We start from the raw sequence: 23,944 nt of genomic DNA, 5'->3' as shown, positions 1-23,944 counted from the left end.
GGAGGCTGAGGCAGGAGAATGGCGTGAACCCGGGAGGCGGAGCTTGCAGTGAGCCGAGATCGCGCCACTGCACTCCAGCCTGGGCCACAGCGCGAGACTCCGTCTCAAAAAAAAAAAAAAAAAATATCATCTGTTATGACATCATCTGACTTTGTATGATTATTTTCATACTAATCATAAGGATACTAGACTAAATCTGAATGTCAGTACACTGAAGATAACACAAGTAAGATTTTACTTAAAAACTCTCTCTACCCTTTTTTTTTCCGTTTCTTTCACGATATTATTTTTTGCTAGTTCCCCTGAAGCAAGTACATTCTGCGTTGGAAAATAGATCACTTAAATGGTAGCTGTGTGGGTGGTCAGTTTGTTCTCCCAAGGGGAAGACTTTCCACTTATGTTTCACGTATGCAATGCTTGATAATTAAACCAGTTGTCAGGATGTATTATAATGACTTTCAAGAGAACCACATCTTTACTGATGGATTGCTATCACGTTGTACTAAATCTTTGCATTATATAAGGATTGATTAATTTTTCTTAGCTTCTGGAGATACATTTTACGAAAAACTCAACATTTTAATATATTTTATAATGAAATTAAGATGAAATTGTATTGAGAAAGAACTGAATTGTGCAAATGTTTGAGTTATCAGACTAAATTTTTAATATGTACAGTTTTGCAAATTGTCATTGGGAATTATTCAAAAATATTATGTCAGCTTAAATCATTTTCGAAATATTCACATTATATTAGCATAAATCATAAAACATATTAGCAGCACTATAAAATCCCTTATGACACAAAATATTTTTAGTCATTGCCACCTGTATAGATGTCAAAGCAAAAATCAATGAACAGTACAGTTTTATGTTCCTATGTAAAACAAAGTTTTTAATATCAAATTTGAGATTTCTGGTATGATCTTAGCATTTCTGCTGCTGTTTTTGTCTAACAGTGAAAATCAGGCTTATAACCATTCCTCTTGTCCCCATGGGCAGGGCCTGGCAGAGGCAGGCTTGCAGTGTTTGAGATGTTTCTGCATTTTTCTATTACTAAGCATTCTTGATTCTTGTGCCCCTGAGAGTGGAGCAGACCCTTTGATTTGCTGCACCCAGGAGAGCCATTTTTGTCAATCCCCCTTCCTCCCTTTCACTGTTGAAATATTCCTAACTTTTGGGCTATACACCTGTCTCCCCTTAAACTCTTGCTCTCCACCAAAGTGATGGGTACCAACCACCTCCATATTTTCATCTTGACAAGGGCTATCTAGTGATCTGGATCCTTAATTCTGGTTAGTGACTACAGTTAGTGGGTATAAGAATGTCTGGCACTTTAGAGTGCTGAAATACAGCTGGAAAGAGGCAACACCCTTTGGTGTTTCCCTAAGGAATGGCCTAGGTATAATTGCCTTTTGCACCTTTGCAGAACTCCTACCCTATATGGCAGGATGATTTTTTTGTTATACATCATGCACTATAGATGTGTGTTGTAGTCTTATGAGAGGGTGATGACAACTAAGCTCTCATGTTTCTGATGCAATTTAGAACTGGAACTAGAAGACGATCTATAGAGAGGGAGTAGATGTAAATCTTCCCTCTCCTGCTGTGTTTTGTGTGTTTATGTGATTTAGGTTGAAAGACAGAACAAAGAGAGCAACAGAAAGAGAAAGAGAGAGAGAACGTTCTAGTCCATAATCTTATCCTCTCCAACCTGCAATTGCAAACACTTTCATTTACTATTCCATCCTTCCATTATTCCAATTGGCATTGTCAGTGTTTTCCATCCAAAGACTGCAATGAACATATCTGGAGTTAAACAAGTTGAATTTATTGCTTATTGCAACAGAGAGAACACACCCTGGAAACCAAGGGTTGTGTGAAGACAAAGGTGTTAGGAAGACATAGGATTTGGGGTTGTGTTAGCTGATTTGAGGGAGGTTTCAAGGAAGTGAAAAATTGCTGTAGACGAAATGCTGTCAGGAAGTGAGGGTAATTCTACGATTAGATATCTTTGTAAACCTTATCTAGAAGGATGAAGGAATGAAGTAAGTCTTAAGTTGTAATTGGTAAATACAAAACAAAACAATTGGTCATTCATAAGTATTGGGAGAGAGAGAAGTTTGTGTTTTGTGGTTTGTGCAGTAGCCTTGCTTCTGTCTGTGTTTAGACAAGATTGTAAAGTAGTCATGACTTTTCCCCGCCTTCATTTCATTATAGTCATAGAATGACCTTGTCTGATGTTGGTGTTCTGTGTTATTGTTGACGTTCAGCAGAAGAACACCAAAGCCTAGCCCTCAATGCTAGCCAGATTCTTACAACACCAAGGTCTCACTGATGGTACCAGGCCATGTCCTAGCTGTTGGGGCCTATTTTTCTTAGAGTCAATTGTTTAACATGAGCAAAAAATAAAAAATAAAATAAAATAAGGGACACACCTGTCTTGCAGACAGGGCAGAGTGTAGATTTTGGAGTCAGTCTTGGTTTTCTGTTTTCCTTCAGCCATCCAGCAACTGGATATGACCTCCATAGTTTCTTTTCCTCTCTGAGTCTCATTTTCTCCTTATTTAAGATGAAAATAATAATAGTTGTAGTGAAGATTAAATGATACTATGCATAGAAAGCTCCCAGTATTTGTTGTAAGTAATCCCTCAGTAAAATTATTATTTTATTATTTTGACAATGTGTTCCTTCCCAGACTTAAAAGTTCTGAGTAGTGGGACCGGTGCACAGAATTTTCATTCAGTTACACAATGTCAGAAACAAGAAAACAAATCCAAATTCTATGATTTCTCTTTCTCTTTCCTGTTTCACAGTGGTGTGGCCCTTGAAAGGGGCCATCCTATTATCAGAGCCAGTAATGGAAAGTTGTATCCTTACAAAACAATTAGAATCTAATTTTAAATTAGGTAGAGTTAGTTGAAATGAGTTAATGGGACCTTTTGTGATTGGAGTAATATATTCCAACTGACAGGTATTAAGTCTCCTCATCATAGGTAAATAATGTTTGTTACAAAGGACGCTTGAGAAAAGCTGTCTGAAGGTTCCCCCCACAAACACGGCACAACTTCAGTCTGTTCACAACCTGTAACCTGCTAGCTTGTTAGATGAATGTGTTTGAATATGTGCCAAATTACACAGTGGGTTGCTCTGGCAGTGTTTTGTTCTTAATCTATTTTTTGCTTCTATATGGACAATAGCCCTCCCCAAGCCTTTTGGTTAATCCTGTTGCATGCCTAACCAATTACTGCCCAGAGCCCTGCTACTCAAAGTGTGGTCCCTGGACCAGCACTGGCTCAGTGAAATACTTTTAACTGATCTACGATGAGATGAATGTAAAAATTGAGATTAAACTCCTAGAAACTGGCAAAAAGAGATCACTGCAATATCTAAGCACATGGTTAGTGGGCTTGTATTTTACCTTTTATTTATTTATTTATTTGTTATTATTTTATTTTATGTTTTTAAATTTTTGATTTGGGGGTACAAGTGCAGGTTGTTACATGGGCATATTGCATGGTGCTGAGATTTGGGCTTCAATTGAATCCATTACCCAAATAGTGAACATGGTACCTGATAGGTAGTTTTTAAATTCTTACCCCATGCCCTCTCCCCTTCTGAAGTCCCCAGTGCCTGTCGTTCCCATCTGTATGACCGTGTGTACCCACGGATTAGCTCCTACTTATAAGTGAGAACATTCTGTATTTGGTTTTCTGTTTTTGCGTTAATTCACTTAGGATAATAATCTTCAGCTGCATCTATGTTGCTGCAAACAATGTTATTTCATTCTTTTTTATTGCCACATAATATTCTGTGATGTCTATATGCCACATTGTCTTTATCCAATCCAATCCGTCATTGATGGGCACTTAGGCTGATTCCATGTCTTTGCTATTGTAAATAATAACTGCAGTAAATATGTAAGTGCAGGCATTTTTTTGGTCAGCAGTCCTCAAGCTTTTTGGCACCAGGGACTGTTTTCATGAAAGACAATTTTTCTATGGACTGTAATGTAGGGGGATGGTTTCAGGATGATTCCAGCACATTAAATTTATTGTGTACTTTATTTCTGTTATTATTGTAATATATAGTGAAATAATTATACAACTCATCATAATGTGGAATCACTGGGAGCCCTGAGCTTGTTTTCCTGCAGCTAGGTGGACCCATCTGGGGGTGATGCGAGACAGTGACCATGAAGCATTAGATTCTCATAAAGAGTGTGCAACCTAGATCCTTCGCATGTGCAGTTCACAATAGGGTTCGAACTCCCAGGAGAATCTAATGCTGCCACTGATCTGATAGGAGGCAGAGCCTAGGCGGTAATGCAAGTGATAGGAGCAGCTGTAAATACAGATGAAGCTTCACTTGCCTGCCAGCCACTCACCTTCTGCTGTGTGATCCGGTTCCTAACAGGCCACAGACCCAGTATCGGTCCATTACCCTGGGGATTGGGGAGCCCTATTTTTGGTAGAATGATTTATTTTCCTGAGGGTATAGATCCAGTAATGGGATTGCTGGGTCAAATAGTAATTCTATTTTTAGTTCTTTGAGAAATCTCCAAACCGCTTTCCACAGAAGCTGAACTCATCTACAGTTCCACCAACAATGTACAAGCATTCCCACTTTTTTTCTGCAGCCTTGCCAAAATCTATTTTTTTAGTAATTTATTTTCACCATATTTTATAAAAGTTTCAATTTGCCATAGATCAGAAAATAAAATGTTCTTCCCCACAGATAGTTTGAGAAGAACTGTTGGACACCAATGGAAAGTCTGAAATGAAATAAGAGAAGTAGCGTCTTGCACAAAGGGCTTTGGAAATGAGATGTAGGAGAAATGCCAGGGGCAGGTGGTAGACTGGGAAGGGTCTGTACATGTGACACAGAGAGTATATAAGAAAGTTCTCTCTAAATGAGTGAAATCTATCTTAAAGGAAGCACTGGATGACAAATCTAGGACATCTAATTTATTTTAATCCAGTCCTATACCATCAAGGATTACATAACTCTATTCAGCTGTCTATTTCAGAGTCCACTCTTAGAAAATGTGTCTAAAAGTATCTAACCTACATTCTTCCTAATTCCAGTTTTCAGGTCTCTCCTATTATCTTACACAAACCAAACCAGAGTTGGGTCTTCGATAATCTTTTTTGCTTCATGGATGTGATGTACAAGTGAGCTTCTGTGCCCTGGCTAAAATTTGTGTTAGACTAAATACGTCCAGGGCAAAGACATGTAATCACCTAAGGCAGCTATGATGCATTTTTGATCCAAATGCATGTGGCAGAAATTGCTCGGGGAAATAAATCACATATATCAGAAAAGAGGTTTACATAGAATCAGTAAAGAAATCACATGCAATATCAGAAAACAGGCTGTTTGGGTTTGATAGATTGCTTATATTTTTTGTTTACTAATTTGATCTGCAGAATCACACAGAGTTGACTCTTCAAATGGATGTAAACCTGACTGGTAAATTCATGACAAAGACGCTTAGATTTCACATCTCTGCTCAATATTTAACTACAGAGCTCCTTGTAGAATCGATTGCCTGTAAGAGGAAAAGTCTATGCATTCTGATGGATTCATGATACTGGGGCTTCCTTAGGAGGAACTAGAGATTGCGTTTTAGAGGTGATAAGAATATCTCGATTTTTGATTTTAGCAACTTTTGACTTTATACATATATACATATATATGAACTTGGAAAATACAGTAAAGTATGTAAGTAAATAGAAACAATCACATTTCTCCTTCATAAAAAAACCTGTTTCTTTCTTTCTTTTTTTTGCCCAGGCTGGAGTGCAATGGTGCAATCTCAGCTCACTGCAACCTCTGCCTGCTGGGTTCCAGCAATTCTCCTGCCTCAGCCTCCCCAGTAGCTGGGATCACAGGCATGTTCCACTATGCCCACCTAATTTTTTTGTATTTTTGGTAGAGACAGAGTTTCTCCATATTGGTCATGCTGGTCTCTAACTCCCGACCTCAGGTGATCCGCCTGCCTCAGCCTCCCAAAGTGCTGAGATTACAGGCATAAGCCACCAGCACCTGGCCAAAAACTACTGTTTCTATGTAAGAACATTTCTGTTCAGTCCCTTCCCATACTTACATAAGAATATAGTTAGAGCCGGACACGGTGGCTCATCCTGTAATCCCAGCACTTTGGGAAGCCGAGGTGGGCGGATCACCTCGAGATCGAGACCATCCTGGCTAACATGGTGAAAACCCGTCTCTACTAAAAATGCAAAAAAAATTAACCGACTGTGGTGGCGGGCAGGGGGGCTGAGTCAGGAGAATGGCATGAACCCAGGAGGCGGAGCTTGCGGTGAGCCGAGATCGCGCTACTGCACTCCAGCCTGAGTGACAGAGTGAGACTCTGTCTCAAAAAACAAACAAATAAAAAAAGGAATATAGTTAGAATTGTATATAAATATAGAGAGAGTTTATTCTCATTGTTTATTATAGTTAAGTTCTCAAAAATCTGTGGACACTGAATTAGAGAATACTGAACCTTTGCTCCTGGGGGAAATAACAGGCTTAGGTTCCTGGGAGCCTCTGTCACATTTTCTCAACCAGTCAGTACATAATCTTGTTTTATGTGTGTTTCTGTTTAAGGATGTCTTCTTTAGTTTAATGTTGTTGGCTCATTAACATTGGACTTATGGCCAACAGCACCATAACTCATGCGTGAATGAAACTTATCTAACACATGTATTTTCTCCAAGAGACACATCACAGCCTTCTTGTTCTTAGGAATGGTAGTCGACAGTTCACCATGATGTTTGGGGGCCACTTTAAACAGTGAAATCACGAACAAACTTACAAAAATGTAAAGAAAATGTGATTTACAGTATGAGAGCCAAAGCAATAAGGGAGAGCATTGCCCTGTTTGACCTCAGCAGGAAATGTGGACAGGGCTGCTCAAGATCTTTACTGCTCTATACATGTCCTCAAATGACTGAGAATGCCCCTTCAGATATTGATTTGAGAGTTATAAGTAAGTTCTAGTAAGGAAGCAAATTCTCAAATATAAAACCTATAAATTACGAGGATCAATTGCATATACATGGCGTTTTCACAGTGCGTTATTTTTAACTTTACGTTATACCTGTAGACTTTCACTATTTATTAATTGTTTATTCCAATATTGTTGTAATGATTGATGGTATAGTTTGCTAAATATTCTATTATCCTACTATAAAAAGGTGGTTATCAAAAAAGTATAAAGTAGCAGGTAAACCATTTTATTGGGTGTATGTTTGAATTTTGGGAATTCCTAAATCCTTCCTCCCTAAGAAGGAAATTACATAGATGGAAGCTCAAATCAATCTATGACAAATAAGTGAAATATTTTAACCATCCAGGATTGTCCAGGATTGGGAATTTGGAATGCCCCATTTCCACACAGAGGATGTTGATTTCCCATTTGTCTCCCTTTCCTTGTTGATGTGATTGTGTCTAATTAATAGAGTTAAGAACTATAGCCAATTGAGTGATCTGTATATTGCTGTTTCTAACCAACTCCTTATAGTGCTCACTATTGAGAGAGACCTCTAACTGATTTCATCTCCCCAGGTGTCGGATTAAATGATGGGCAGTGGCATTCTGTCTCTTTATCTGCTAAAAAGAATCACTTGAGTGTGGCGGTGGATGGCCAGTTGGCTTCTGCTGCTCCTCCGCTGGGGCCTGAGCAGATTTATTCAGATGGCACCTATTACTTTGGAGGTAAGAATAGGCACCAGGCTCTATGAGCAACTGAACCATATTTGCATTAGTGCCCCCGTGTCTTGGTGAAGTCATCATGTTTTAACCAATGTGAACACTAAGGAATAATTCTTCACTGTCTTTGATCAGGGAAATTTTGGGTGGATCAAGTCGAAAAATTCTGACCTGAAATGCATTTCCGCAAGGTGGACTTACTTCTGTTTACAGTTTCTATAATGAGATTGATTTTGAGTAGGCCATCCTCTTCGGTTTTTATATCCAAACCTTGTTATATTTTCCTAATGTTAAATGATCCTTATATGTCTTCTGATTTTATGGGCTGATTTAATTGCAGTATTTTCTTGATTATGCCTCTTAGCTCCTTCAGAGCATCCTTATTGCTTCCCTACTGTCCAGTACAGAAGGACAATATTATGCCAAAGGACAAATAATTTAACTTAATCAGCCCCAGCAACCTCTTCTCCTTGTTAAGCATAATGCACTGATACATTTGATGAAATCAGGGCATCAGCCTTCGACACCAGTTCATCTCCCTTAGAGAACAAAACAAATGAAGTGTCCACCTGCCCAGTAGATGTTTGTTTGAACTAAAAGCTTGGAAAAGAAAACCCAAAAAATGGAAACGAATTTTTATCACTGGAAAATTGAAACAAATGTTCTTTTCCATTAGAAATGCGATGTTTTAAAACTGCCAGCAGTAAGACTACTTCTAATCATGTTGAGGTGTTGCTTATGTTAGCGTTGTTTTGTCATTGTTATGTTACATTTTAATAATTGCTTGTATCTGGAATCATTTTTGAATTCGATAGAGGTAGCCCAGTCTTTATTATTCACTAATAAAATACAAATTATTTTCTAAGTATTGACAGTGAGCACACAGTCCATGAATCAATTTACAGGATTCTAAAAGCAAAAGAACAAACAAAAAAAACTGCTACATAATCCATTATTGTGAAAGGCTGCTTAGGGCCAACAATCTGAAAATATATAATCGCTTCCTTTACTGAGATGTTTAAACCGGGCTGCTTATAAAACCTTTTGGAATATATGATTGATTTTATGGCAATCCGTAGTAACACATTCTTTTAATAAATAGTAAGATATGTAGAACAACTTAACCAAGAGCTTTCACTTCAAAGGAAAAGATTTAGAAGCACTAAAAGAGATAAGGGAAAAAATAGGCATATTGTTAAATGATGCAAAATAAAAGACTGGATAAAATTGTTTGTAAATCATGAAAATAGAATCATCATTCTTCACATATTTTATGTCCTTCATGTTCAGGTTTAACAATGCCTAGCTAGTTTATATAAATGTTTACTCTAGTGATTGCTTTTATTCATACTGTAATGTTACTTTATAGTGAAATATATTGCACATGTACTCTGTAATTTTGCTTGTTTTTATTATGATACATATGATATACATCATCTTTTTAAAAAACATTTTTGAATAGTTTTAGATTTACAGAAAAGTTGCAAAGATACAGAGAGTTCCTGCATACCCCACATCCAGTTTCCTCTATTGTTCACACCTTACATCATATATACATTTTAAAGATTACTAACCATTTTTCTTAAGTGTACACCTACCCATGTGTCCCTCTGCTAAAGAAATGTGATCAATGCGTGTCTGTCTCTTGCATCATATCTTTTGATCTCCCATGTAAATGCTGTCCTGAATTTGGGCTTTATTCTTCCTTCATGTTTATTATAATTTTACATATATTAAGGTGTTTCTAAATAATATATTGTAAGAGTTTCCACAGTAAAATTCCAACTTCAGGGCTTTCTTAAAAAAAATTACAAATCTCAAGTTTACTTAGGTATCTCTGTTTATTCAATCATTTTTTCAATCGATGTTCTTTCACATCAGAATATGCTTGACCTTGGCATGAGATTCTATTGGTCATTAAATACAAGCCCTGCAAAATCCAGGCCACCCTAACAGTTCCAGGGCTGGAAGCAAGGAGCCAAATGACAGCAAAAGGCCTGCTGCCAAACTCTGCCCTGCACTTCCCAGTCTTGTGCTTCCAGAACCAGGTTAAGGAGATCCATCTTCCAAGAAGCCCACTTAGGGGTTTCGGACTGGAAATTCTGGATCCTGGGAGTGAACTAGAGGGGAAAGGGTTCTAAGTGGACACATCACCTTTTCCTGTGAGGCCTTTTGGTACCATAGGCAAGAGCATGACTGGAGGAGGGCTAAAGTAGGTCCCTAAAATGCAAGACTGGCACAGGGACCTGGGTGGTACAGGCAGTGGGGTGATCAACTCTTGCCAACTTTAGCTGAAAGTCCTTCATCCTGGAAACAACCTCCCTCCCCAGTTCTCGGGTGAACTGTGACAGTCGTTCACCCTGCAAAGTTCTATGTAGATGAGGCTGCTCTCTATCACTAGGATCTGTGTTGTCCAGGTGGAAAGTGTTTTTTAGATAATTCTTCAGCCAGTTCATGTTCAAGTAAAAAGTTATTCTGTGTTGTGAGACACGTCTCATCAGTTCTCCTTCTCTCTCAATTTAACCGCAAGTTACCAGTTATTTTATCTGGGCTGTTCCAACAGCCTGGGTTATAGCTCCACTCTTTACCAGTCCTGACAGTGGCTGTCATATTGGGAGAGTGGGCTGCTCGTGGACTAGCAGCACTCTATATATGCCACACCAGACTTCTATTATCCAGCCATCACTTTCTACTCTGGACTTTTTCTTCCACCCTCAAACAGGTGCTTTTCACAAAGTCAGACTGCATTGTGGTGGTACATTCTGCTCAGCTTTTATCATTTATAAATTACACATTTTAAACTTAGGTTCTCTAAATTCAGAATGACTGAGTGTCTCATTTCTCTAAATTCCCCCATGGAATCTTTTGCAATGCCTAACACGCCATGCAGCACAAGCTGGGGATGCTGTGTGCAAAATTCTCACATCCCCCTCCCTTGTGTAAAGCAAACATTCTCCATCCAATGAACTGACTACAGCACTGTGAAGTCTAACCTGACATCTCACTTCTGCTGCAGTGACATATAGCGATAATTTATCTGTTTTCCTCAGAGGTGCTTAACATGCTGACTGCCTCCAGTAATGGATCCATCCATTAATTCAGCATTAAGTATTCTTCAGAAATCTTCCTATTTTAGGACTTTCATCTCAAATTGGGCTCAGTGCTGAACTTCTCTCTGGTATTGCATTATATTAACTTGTTGCTGCCTCTTATCATAGACTAATGAGGCTAACCTGGGTTGAACCCCTCTTTGTTCGTAGAATCTCTTGCTTACTGAACATTGTAGCTAGGAATATGAATTGCCTCATGATAGGATAGTATGCTTTCTGTAAAATTCCATGATCTTTCCTTGTGACTCTGGGTTTGCTTAGCTTTGTTCCCTGCAGGCATATTGCACAATTTATTTTATTCTGAATTAGTTTGAGATGTGTCAGGAAACGCCACCTGGAGAAAAGAAGATTAGCAGAGTTATTTGTATTCCTGGCATATTATAGTTGCTTCAAAATATTATTGAACTATTATCCTTTCAGTTGTTACCCTAACATTCTTAATTGGCTAATAAGTCTTTCAGAATACATACTGAGATTATGGTAACCATATCTTATACTACAGGAGAAATTTAAGCACTGGAAATGTGTGTAGTACCATGTACAATAAATTAACACTCAAAAAGCTTTGATGAATTTATCTTGATATATTAAATTTGAAACTTCAAAGTCTCCATTAGGTTAAAATAAAATGTTTCAGTGTCTGATAATAGTTTTAAATTTGAATGTTGTCCTTTACTTGCCATGTAAATGTATTTTGTCAAGAAAACAAAGCATTAAGGAAAAATATTATCAAACAATTTAATTATAGTGGAAATTCACAAGTAGAAAACTAGTGTGGATTGTACAGGAATGAAGAAGTCACTGACTCACTTCTTATTCTTTGAAATTGTGATAGTGTTTGATGATTATCATGGCAAATAAAGATTAATTAAAAAATAACCACCCATCTAGTCTCTATGTCCATGGGTTCATTTGTTTTGATTTTTAGGTCCCACAAGTAAGTGAGAACACATAATGTTTGTCTTTCTGTGCCTTGCTTATTTCACTTGTTCCATCCATGTTGTTGCAAGAGGCTAGGAAGGGTAGTGGAGTTTGGGGAGAAGTAGGGGATTGTTAATGGGTACAAAATACCATTAGAAAGAATGAATAAGACCTACTATTTGATAGCACAATAGGGTAACTATAGTCGTTAATAAATGTGCACTTTAAAATAACTAAAATAGTTTAATTGGATTGTTTATAAAACAAAGGATAAATGCTTGAGAGGATGAATACCCCATTCTCCATGATGTAACTATTTTACATTGCATGCCTGTTTCAAAACATCTCATGTACCCGTATATACACCTACCATGTATCCATACAAATTAAAAATTGAAAAAATGTAATACATGTATTCATACTCTATAAACTTATTATTCCACTTGGATAGAGAAACATTTAGAATGCCATTAGACCACAGACAATAATGGTTAATATTATATTTATTATTTAAATAATTATAAACAAGCCTTATATAAATGTTAGAAAAAATCAATGTAAATGAAACATTCTTTCATGAGGCAAAGAATAAAATCAAACTGTGAAATATTTTTTATATTAAACCATCAAGACTTACTAAAATCCTTGTGTATATGGTTCCTTTATATATAGGAAAATGCAATAATTAATTAGATAAACAGTTGGTAATTTTATTCTAAGCCAAGAGAACCCATTTTCCAAATAGTTAGCTTTATAAATACAAAGACATTTCACCATTATTAATGTAACTTTTCTTATACATAGTACATGCTTTCATCTTTTATGTTTTTTTTTTTTTTTTTTTTTTTTTTTTTTTTTGAGACGAAGTCTCACTCTGTCGCCCGGGCTGGAGTGCAGTGGCACGATCTCAGCTCACTGCAAGCTCCACCTCCCGAGTTTACGCCATTCTCCTGCCTCAGCCTCCTATGTAGCTGGGACTACAGGCGCCCGCCACCTCGCCCGGCTAGTTTTTTGTATTTTTTAGTAGAGACGGGGTTTCACCGTGTTAGCCAGAATAGTCTTGATCTCCTGACCTCGTGATCCGCCCGTCTCGGCCTCCCAAAGTGCTGGGATTACAGGCTTGAGCCACCGCACCCGGCCTCATCTTTTATGTTCTTAATTGTGCAATTCAAAAGACTAAATTCCCATCAGTAAGTTATATACAGTTTAATATTGCTGGCTGGCATGTTTAGGATTCTGGAGCTAATGTTTATATTTTTCAAATCTAGATCAAGCTAATGTCCTTGCACATTATTATAATACTAGTGACTTACTGGGAATGCTATGTAAATAAAAAATTCTTTGTATGAATTTCAGTTTGTGATTTAGATCAAACTAATGATGACTGCAGTCATTATTGCCTCCTTTAATACAGAAAATAATCATATGCCTCTTTCTTTTATTTTTTAAATGAAGTTGTCCATGATACTGAATTCTGATTCTTTATGATGTGTACTGGTTTTGTTTTGTTTTTATCAGGTTGTCCTGACAAAAGCTTTGGATCCAAATGTAAAAGTCCACTTGGTGGATTTCAGGGATGTATGAGGCTCATTTCTATCGGTGGCAGAGTGGTAGATCTGATTTCAGTTCAGCAGGGGTCCCTTGGGAACTTCAGTGACCTTCAGATAGACTCGTGTGGCATCTCAGACAGGTAAGGGCAGTCTCACTTCATTTCGACCTCCTTTCAAACTTTGGCATCGGATTAAAATTTATGTATAAGATGAACAATTATTCTCTCCTCTTCCCCATTCTTATCTGTTCCACAGGAAATGGAGTGTATTTACATTACAAATAAGAAAAAAATGCACCCTTTGTTTAAATGTCATGTTTAAATGACAGAATTTAGGAGACTTGGCCATGTTATGTATGGCTACATATGTACACATGCTACCAGTTCTCGAAAGATACTGTTGATGCTGCTGTAATTTTAGAGAAGTATAGATGTGTTAAAAAATATGTCATTAAACTCAATATATCAAGGCACTTGAACAGTAAAATTGATCATCAGGTACCAATACATTTGAGACTATGTGGTTAGTTATCAAACTGGCATTTGCTACCCTGACAGCGGAATATTTTCCAAGGCAGGGGAATTCAACTGGTTACACTTCACCTAATGTTCCTCTTTAACAACCCATTACCATCTTCTCTGCAGGGAAAATGAAAACAAACTTCTCTAGAGAAGCTTGGGATTGTGGTATTGATCAAGGTATAAGGATGATCAAAGAGTTTCAACAAGAGCATCAGTACAGGATGTGACAAGGCAGGACTTGAGAGTTAATTGTGGAGGACAAATAACCTTAAAAATAATATATATTTTTGGCTGGGCGCGGTGGCTCATGCCTGTAATCCCAGCACTTTGGGAGGCCAAGGCAGGTGCATCACCTGAGATCAGGAGTTCGAGACCAGCCTGGCCAACCTGGTGAAACCCCATCTCTACTAAAAATACAAAAATTAGCTGGGTGTGGTGGCAGTTGCCTGTAATCCCAGCTACTCGGGAGACTGAGGCAGGAGAATCACTTGAACCAGGGAGGCGGAGGTTGCAGTGAGCCGAGTTCATGCCATTGCACTCCAGCCTCGGTGACAGAGCAAGACTCTGTCTTAAATAAATAAATAAATAAATAAAATTTTTTGAGGCAAGATCTGGCTCTGTTGCCCAGGCTAGAGGGCAGTGGTGCGATCTTAGCTTCCTGCAACCTCCACCTCCTTAGCTCAAGCCATCCTCCTATCTCAGCCTTCTGAGTCGCTGGGACTATAGGCACACACCACCAGGCCTAGCTAATTTCTGTATTTTTTGGTAGAGACAGGGTTTTGCCATGTTGCCCAGGATGGTCTCAAACACATGAGCTCAGGCTGTATGCCCACTTCAGCCTCCCAGAGTGCTGGAATTACAGGTGTGAGCCACTGCGCCCAGCCAAAAATAATAATTAATAGTAATAATTGAAACCTGTGGTTAGGCATGAGCAACTATAGCTAAGTCATCTTGCCAGTCATGCTTTAATATCAAGGCTGTTAATTTTAATTATTGAGTTTAATGGAATGTCATAACCATTACAGATTAAATAATTTTTAAAACAGTGTGACCAAATTAGCCTCTACCCTGTAGTAATGTTCAATATGTATTTTGAATAAATACATAAATTAGGAGCATCAAAAGTAACTTTTTACTTTTATGAGACGTTTTGTCAACAAAAAGACTCTTCTATTTGTATCCAGCAGACCACTCAGTAATATTTGTCAATCCTGTTTTGAACACTGATAGATACTTCATGATGTCCAGAAAATAGTAATAATCACCATATTCAGCAATAGGAGTAGAAGGACATAATTTCCTCTCCACAAATACTCATTTATTTATTTAAAACAATTTGCAGAGAAAACAATTCTTTCTATAATGAAAGATGATATGAAAAGAGAGAATTTAGACATTAAACCTCAACTGGCTTGATTTGGGGATTGAATGACTTCTGGGTCCATTTGTTGCAAACTTGTCCGTAGTTACAACCTTAACAGCTCTGGAACCTAAAACCTGATTTGGGGGAGGGCACACAGAGAGGCTTTCCTGGCCTGGCTTCTCAATATAAGGCTTGCTCACAGAGGCAGGGACTCCCCAACCGCTGATGAGGAGCAGCCATCGGGGAAACTGGCAGGGAGAGGCTCAGTCATGCACACTGTGGGTGGTAGTGCATGTTGATTATCTTGGATTGCAGAACATTCATTTGGTACAAGTATATCTACCCTTTGCCCTATGTGGACATGTTCTGGAGCTGCCATTTCACACAAGGACTCCCGGTTGCCTGCTTTCTGATGGTACATACTTTCTGTAAAATAGAGGACCATCAGCACATTTGGAGAATATATCACTTTAGTGCTATACCTTAAAAATGCTTTTCAGAAATAGTAAATTATGGGTAGACCTTGACTGTACATTTTCTTTTTAAAAGACACTTTAGGCTAACAGTAACCCTAACAATCTTAAAAATATAGCAAAAATCAAAGTAACATTTGCATACTTTTTAAATTTCCAGGTATATCTCTAAACCTGTTGTCTTACACTCAGAAGAAGATATATATTTAGTTTGGTCTTATATGCTATACTTACTGACATGGCATCCCAAGATGGATGGCATCCCAAGAATTAAATGGAGCCTTTTAGAAAAAGGTCTGTGTACCAGGCCTTATGCTAAGCACTTAACATGAATGAGCATTTAAATCAAGCCTCACAAAATCTCTTAGAACCTGTTCTTAATAGTGTTTGTTTCCTATAAATATGGAAACAGATGCACAGAGAGAATAAGTTGGCTAAAATGACATGGCTAAGAAAAGGCAGAGCCCAGCCTCTAGCCCAAGCACCGTGGATCCAGGGAAGTCTCCCTGAAATGTTTGCCTGCTGTGCCATGCAGCACCTCTGGGTGCAAGTTAACGTTTGGGGTGGTTAATATTTAATCCATGCATAATAAATGTATCATTTGATGGTTCAATAAACTGTAATTAAAAACAGGCAGTAACAGCCAGCCAGACATGGTGGCTCACACCTGTAATCCCAGCACTTTGGGAGGCCAAGACGGGTGGATCACCTGAGGTCAGGAGTTCAAGACCAGCCTGGCTAACATGGCGAAACCCCGTCTCTACTAATAATACAAAAAAATAAAATAAAATAACAAAGTCGAGTGTGGTGGTGCACGCCTATAATCCCAGCTCCTTGGGAGGCTGAGGCAGGAGAATCGCCTGAACCCAGGAGACGAAGGTTGCAGTGAGCCAAGATTTTGCCATTGCACTCCAGCCTCAGCAACAAGAGTGAAACTCCGTCTCCAGAAACAAAAACAAACAAACAAACAAACAGGCAGTAACGTTAAAAGCATTAACAATCTGACAGGAACTTAAAACAAGGCAGGTTTTTAAAAAACTATAATTGACTTTAAGTTGGCTCAAATCTAAACATAAAGGTGTAAATACAAATGCGCACACGTGTTCACGTTTATATCACATGGCTATTCACACACACTCTGTATACACATGTACCAATATGACCTTTGCACACCGTTTCTCTCACGTGGACACTCATATGCTCATTCACATAGACCAAAGCTCCTTACACATTCACACACCATCCTTACACACGTTTATACAAGTCACATATTAATCTTTACTCATGCACACTCACACACGAACACAACCATTGTTTTACACTTCTACACTTATGAGTCATTCCCACATGTCTTATGTTCACATCTTCCTTACACAGAGTCACTCCCTACACACACACACACACACACACACACACACACTTAGAAGCCCTCCCCTTGTCCTCTGTGGACATGCAGCAGGGTGGCCCTCAGTCCAGAGACTTCGGAGACGGATGGCTGAGGGGTGAGTACAGAACTGAAAAGGCAGCTGCTGTCCAGGTCCCCACATCTGGGGCCGAAATGTGAGTGGGACTGGGGCAGGAGTGATGGCTACTAAGACAAAAATTCTTACGAAGTTGCTGGGGCGTAAAACACTTACTAAAGGAAATTGTTAAGTATATCATTTGGTATCAAAGCACACCTGGGCTGCAGAGAGACCCCTGACAGGAACTGACAGGCTGTTGAGTGACAATGTACACCTTGTGACCTTAGCAAGCCCAGTCCCCAACTCCTGGCTTCCTTGCCTCCAGCCTCTGTACCTCCATCACCTGTCCTTCCAGTCCACTTCTGTTACCCAGCCCTCGGGCTCTGGCCTCCAGCCTCCACGGCACCATCCTCCACAGGCCCGTTGTTTTCCTCCTCGTTTCTGGTGGAGTTTCTACCTGCCTACCTTCCCTCCCCTCTTCTCCATGGAGCCCCCAAGCCTGCCCTTTGTTCCTTATGCTGACATACGGGGTTTATTCCAGTTGATTTGAAGATCATGGTGTTATTCTGCCTCCTCTAATACTGCAGGCATGGCCCTTTTGGAGGCGAGCACTAGGGACATGAGGAGCTTGGTTCTTGTCAATATCAAAGTTTTGAGAAAGAATGTAAGATTTGAATGGTGGTGGTCACCATTATCCTAGCACTCACTGGCACTTAGGTTTATTTCCCTAAATATGATAATGTTGTATAGAGCTTACTTCAGTATTAATTCCAGCAAATCTTTACATTGTATGAAAGCTTTTGAAATTTATATTGTAATGGACAGGGAATCAGGAGAAATCAAAATCTTACTATCACTTTAGGTTTGGGTATGTTGATGTAAGCATTTGTTCAAGTTCACAAGCAATGGAAATGATGGCAGTGTCCGAGGAAAAGCTTTAGTGGCTAGAGAAAATGGGTTAATAATTGTCTTATCTTGTATTGTAATGAATAGGGAGGAGGAAAGTGTAAAATACAACAGTTTAGAACATTTGGTGAGAATGAATACTATAGAACATAAATTGCCATAGATTACCGGTAGTAAACATTACGATAGTATAGTGACTTTAAATAAAAGTCACAATTTAATCTTTCACATTTGAATTAAAATTATGAAAAATCTGGTCTAACAAGAATCAAGAAAAATGGACTAGGTTGGTCTTTTTGAAGCAGATCAAATAGAAATAGCATATGTATCACAGCCATTTAAGAGTCATTCTTTTGGATTTTAGGCAAAGCCACTTATATTGAACTCCTTTTAAAACATGGTTTGAGGTTTGCTACAGAATAACCTTTGGTTTTCTGTTCCTGCATTAGTTTGCTAAGGATAGTGGACTCCAGCTCCATCTATGTTCCTGCAAAAGATGTGATCTCATTCTGTTTTTATGACTGCATAGTATTCCATGGTGTCTGTGTACCACATTTTCTTTATCTGGTTTATCATTGATGGGCATTTAGGTTGATTCCGTGTCTGCCATTGTGAATACTAATGCAATGAATACAACGTGTTCTTACTTATAAGTGGGAGCTAAATGATGAGAACACATAGATCCAAAGAAGGGAACAACACATACTGGGACCTGTTGGAAGTTGGAGGGTGGAAGGAGGGAAGGGAGAGGATCAGGAAAAATAACTCATGGGTACTAAGCTTTATATCTGGGTGATGAAATAATCTGTACAACAAACCCTCAATGACACAAGTTTACCTGGTAACAAACCTGCACATAAGTTACCCCTGAACTTAAGAGTTAAAAAAAAAAAAAAAAAGACATAAATATACTCCATAGGGGGAAATAAAAGCCTTTTCTGAATAATGTCATTTCTGGTTTGATTACCAACTAGAATTGTTATTGTTTTAATATTTTAAAGTCTCCCTGTTTTTACACATTGTCATTGATTTGAAATCTTAAAATCATGATACATTTTTGAATGAATTCCTGTGAATCTATAAAAATGCTAAATATGTATAAACTTAATGGATATGAAGAGATGGTCATTATTAATTTTTGGTTTCTTAAAAAGCAGATTGTAAAGTAGCATTTCCTTATGATTATATTTATGGACATACACACAGATCTGTAAGTTTGTAGTGGTCGTTCATATGCAGTGAGATGCCAGTGACATTTCTTTTTTATTTTTTCCTGGATTGTTTAATTTCTGTACAGTGGACATCTCTTTTTTGTAACCAGGAAAAATACACAATATTGTTTTTAGTTAAAAATTGGAAAAAATTCTGTAAGCAAAACATGAAGTTTCCATCCTTTGTTTTAATAAAGGAGATGGCAAACCTGTAATCCCAGCACTTTGGGAGGCCGAGGTGGGCGGATCACGAGGTCAGGAGATCGAGACCATCCTGGCTAACATGGTGAAACCCTGTCTCTACTAAAAAATACAAAAAATTAGCTGGGCATAGTGGCAGGCGCTGGAGGCTGAGGCAGGAGAATGGCGTGAACCCAGGAGGCGGAGCTTGCAATGAGCCGAGAAGGCCCCACTGCACTACAGCCTGGGCAACAGAGCGATACTCTGTCTCAAAGAAATAAAAATAAAAATAAAGGAGATGGCAGAAACCCTATTATGAATATATTCTTGGCAAGTTTTGTAGTTTTTTTTAAAGCTGGGATTTTTTGGTAGATTTTTTTTTAAATGAGACATTTAAAGCCTTGGTCTCTTGGTATGTTTCATTCTGAATCCTAAAAGGGATCAACAATTTGATCAGAGCTATTTGATCAAGTTCCCGAACTGTTTGCTCATGGTGCTCTAGCTGTCTCAGTAACTTTTTACCGCACGTCTAAGCTGAAAGATAGACCTAACACTTCGATTTTAAAAGTGGTTTAGCTACGAATAACTTAATAAGTATTTATTTCCTTACAACTGGCTAACAGTGTCAGTGAGATGAGGCCATCTGTGTTTGCTTATTGGTGCTTAAAGAAGTTAGGTTCCTACCTCCCCAGAGACTGGGAAATAGGGGCTGTATCTTTCTTAATGCTTCCATTTCAAAGGGGTGGCTCCCAGGTCCTTGAAAGACATTCCCGGGTTGTAAAACAGGCAAGAGGCTGGGAGAAGATTTATATCTGAAAGGGACAAAGAAAGAATTGATCATGGAAAGTTTTCTAAAGTAAAGGCTCTAAGATAAGGGAGGTCAAGTGCCTATAGTCAGCAAGAAACCTATCCAAATTGTGATTAAGCTGAGGGGAATGTTAGTGCCATTTTAGTCCTTATAATCAGGAAAAAAAAAATGCATAATATCCTTTTCAGTTAAAACTGGAAAAATTCTGTAAGCAAAACAGGAAGTTCTCCTCCTTAGTTTTAATAAAGGAGACGGTAAAAACCCCATCACAAGTATGTTCTTGTAGGTTTTGTAGTTTATTTAGTTGTTAATCTGTAATGAAGGAGGGCATTTAAAGTCTTGATCTCAATGTACTTTTCATTCTAAATCCTAAAAGTCATCACAAATCTGATTAGGGCTATTTTAGTCAATAACAAAACATTCCAAACTTTTTCATCTATGGTGCCCTATGTGTCTCGGTAATTTTTACCGTGCCCCTAGGCCAAAAGACATTCCTAACACTAGAAATATATCCCTAACACTAAAAAGTGGTTTGGGTCCAAAAAACTAACAAATATGCCATAACAACCTAGGAATCTTTTGAAAAACGTAATATGCATGATTTGGAAAATAATTATTTTTAATTAAACACAATTACTTAGTATTTGGACATGTGTGCCTGTTGAACACACCACCGTTTCTCAAGACTTGAAATCAGATCTGATTCCAGTGCCGGGCGTGGAGGCGAAAGCCTGTAATCCCAGCTACTCCAGAGGCTAAGGCAGGAGGATACAGGAGGCAGAACCCCTGCTCGAACCCAGGAGGCGGAGCTTGCAGTGAGCCGAGATGGTGCCACTGCACCCCAGCCTGGGCAACAGTGAGACTCTGTCTCAAAAAAAAAAAAAAAAAAAAAAAAAAAAACAACAACCAAAACAGCAACAACAACAAAAAACAGATGAGACTCCAGTAGCCTCATATTTTTGTTCAATGTTGATTTCACGTGGTACTTGCTTTTTAAAACATCAGTTACGGCCTGGCTCGGTGGCTCACGCCTGGAATCCCAGCACTGTGGGAGTCCGGGGAGGGCGGATCACGAGGTCAGGAGATCGAGACCATCCTGGCTAACACGGTGAAACCCCGTCTCTAATAGAAATACAAAAAAATTAGCCAGCCGTGGTGGCAGGTGCCTGTAGTCCCAGCTACTCGGGAGGCTGAGGCAGGAGAATGCCGTGAACCCGGGAGCGGAGCTTGCAGTGAGCAGAGATGGCGCCACTGTACTCCAGCCTGGGTGACTGAGGGAGACTCTGTCCAAATAAATAAATAAATAAATAAATAAATAAATAAATAAATAATCAATTACTAAAACCCTGCTCCTCAAGGATAGGATGTGATTAAAGGGAATATATAATGATCTAATGTTGAAACTAAATTACCTCAGGCTAGTTAGTAAGTCACACAGTGTTTGATAGGTGCTGAGTATGACAGATATTTCTCTTGAAGACTTAAATTATCCTGGGAGTCCCTATAAGTTCTATTTTGCACCTTAGAGCACCCAGACACACTGCTTGAAATTTGTGAGTCTATACTGTGTATTCTCCTACATTCCTAGAAGTATACCTCAAGTGAAGAAAGATACTCCTCTGTCTTCCTTTTATCTTTTCTTCTATCTTTATTCCTTCTCCTTTCAGTGTTCGAACCATGTAGCAATTCAGTGTGATAAAATGTTATTTCATGTATGCTATGGATATTTCTGCCAACATATTGAATCCATGTTATGTCACTTAGGGAAAATGAAGGGCTCTGATATAGTGAGACATGTTGAAAATTAAGCAGTCACAACTACCTGAGAATTGGCTGAAATCTGATGAATGTATTGATCTAAGGTTTAGTTTTGTGATTAAAGTGATTAATAACAGACTGAAGCATCATTAGTCATTATGTTGTAGTTGAAATGTATCTTTCTCATGACCATGTATAAATGGTCAATACTTTAAGATATCTAAAAATGGAAACTGGTGATTGTATCTGCACCTTCTTTTAGGTGTTCACCCAACTACTGTGAACACGGTGGGGAGTGTTCCCAGTCCTGGAGCGCCTTTCATTGTAACTGTACCAACACTGGTTACAGAGGAGCTACTTGCCATAACTGTAAGTGGAACACATCTGCTTTTTCTTGCCCCTGTGATGGTTTCTTTGTCCCATTTCCCTTTTCATTCCTGTGTGTCTATATGTCTGTTCTGTGCAAACTCAGCATCCAGTTGTTAATCTGCATCTCATTTCATAAAGTAGTCAAGATAGCCTATAGAAGTACCTAATATGAAACAGGTGAGAAAAGAGGAGGATACTTGGCAAAGGGAAAATACATTCAGAAGATGAAAGGTAGCTAAGGATCGAAAACAAATAAAATGCAGAAGGTGAATTTTGTTATCTTGTTCTGTTACTTGAATTGGGCCAGCATTTTGACACTAAACTTTCTAGAAGGCACAGTACAAGTGGAAACGGACTCAGTTACCAAATTCTTATTATTCATGCAATTAACCACAGAGATTCTCAGAAACAACCCTGGTTGGACTGGGGTGGGGTGGTTTGTGGCATGAAGATTCAGATATCCAATAGGGACTAGATGTCATGGTCTATTTGGAGAGCTGTAACATAATGCCATAGTCTAGGTTATTTACAAACTGCAGAAATGTATTTCTCACCATTCTGGAGGCTGAGAAGTTCAAGATCAAGATGCCAGCAGATTAGGTGAGGGTGTGCTTCCTGGTTCATAGACTTCCACCTTCTCACCGTGTCCTCACATAGTGGAAGGGCTGAGGGATCTCTCTGGGAAATCTTTTACAAGAGCACTAAATCCCACTAATGGGTTCTTCACTCTCATGGCCTAATCACTTCACTAAGCCCCCACCTCCAAATACCACCATACTGGGTACTAAGTTTCAACATATGTGTTTTGAGAGGACACAAACCTTCAGTCTATTGCACAGATAATCCTTATATTATCTTGCAACCCTGTTTAATGAGGGTGATAAGGAAAAGGGTGGTAGATAATGATTAAATTTTGGTGGTAGATAGTTAATGTTATTCAATGCTTTCTAAATGCCAGGTACCGATCTAATATTTTATATGTCCTAGCTCGTTTAATTCTGATGGTCACCCTAGTAGGTGAATACTATTATAGGCAACTTACTTATAAAGAAATAGATATTAATCTACTTGTTCAAGGCTACTTAAAAGAGTTGAGGCAGAGTGAGGATGTGAACATGTGACATCATCTTCTAGAGCCTGGGATAACAACCAATATCCCTTTTTTCCTATATTACAAATCCTGAATTTTTTTTTCTGATGAAATGGCTTGCGTGTGTTGTGAGGCTCATGTTATTTCATTGTCCAATTGTTCCAGGGCACAAATGGGAAGACCAGAATGCCCATTTTCCCACCATTTTTTCTGATTATTACTGACATTTCTGAGCAACTGAACTAATACTACCTCCTATATCCTTGATTTTTTTTTTTTCTATATCCTTGATTTAAGACATGGGTGTTAGGTACAAAGCCATCAGTCTCACCACCCTTTGTCTATTACACTGTGCTCCTGCCAGAGATGAGATTGGAATCCTGGGCTCCCAGCTCTGGGGTCCTGCACAGAGGACCCTCAGAAGCCCTAATTCGGTGCTGGGGAGGACATCACCAAGAGAATCTCCCAGCTCTACCACTATTGCCGGAGTCATTCCTAGGCA

General features: G+C 38.7%; 1 protein-coding gene across 2 annotated transcripts in view; it reads left to right on the top strand.

Annotated features, from left to right (window-relative positions):
* The window catches only part of CNTNAP4 (contactin associated protein family member 4), a 281,444-nt gene that overhangs the window by 180,676 nt on the left and 76,824 nt on the right, over positions 1-23,944 (top strand). For both annotated transcript variants that reach the window (XM_031658079.1, XM_031658080.1), the window contains 3 exons: positions 7,576-7,725; positions 13,269-13,440; positions 22,246-22,352. In XM_031658079.1, coding sequence (XP_031513939.1) covers positions 7,576-7,725; positions 13,269-13,440; positions 22,246-22,352 — 429 coding nt within the window. The remainder of the gene's footprint in view (positions 1-7,575; positions 7,726-13,268; positions 13,441-22,245; positions 22,353-23,944) is intronic.

The sequence above is a fragment of the Papio anubis genome, chromosome 18, assembly GCF_008728515.1.
Source record: "Papio anubis isolate 15944 chromosome 18, Panubis1.0, whole genome shotgun sequence".
In the NCBI taxonomy this organism is placed as follows: domain Eukaryota; kingdom Metazoa; phylum Chordata; class Mammalia; order Primates; family Cercopithecidae; genus Papio; species Papio anubis.
Note: the sequence above shows the minus strand (reverse complement) of the source record. Positions and strands in the feature narration are given on the sequence as shown.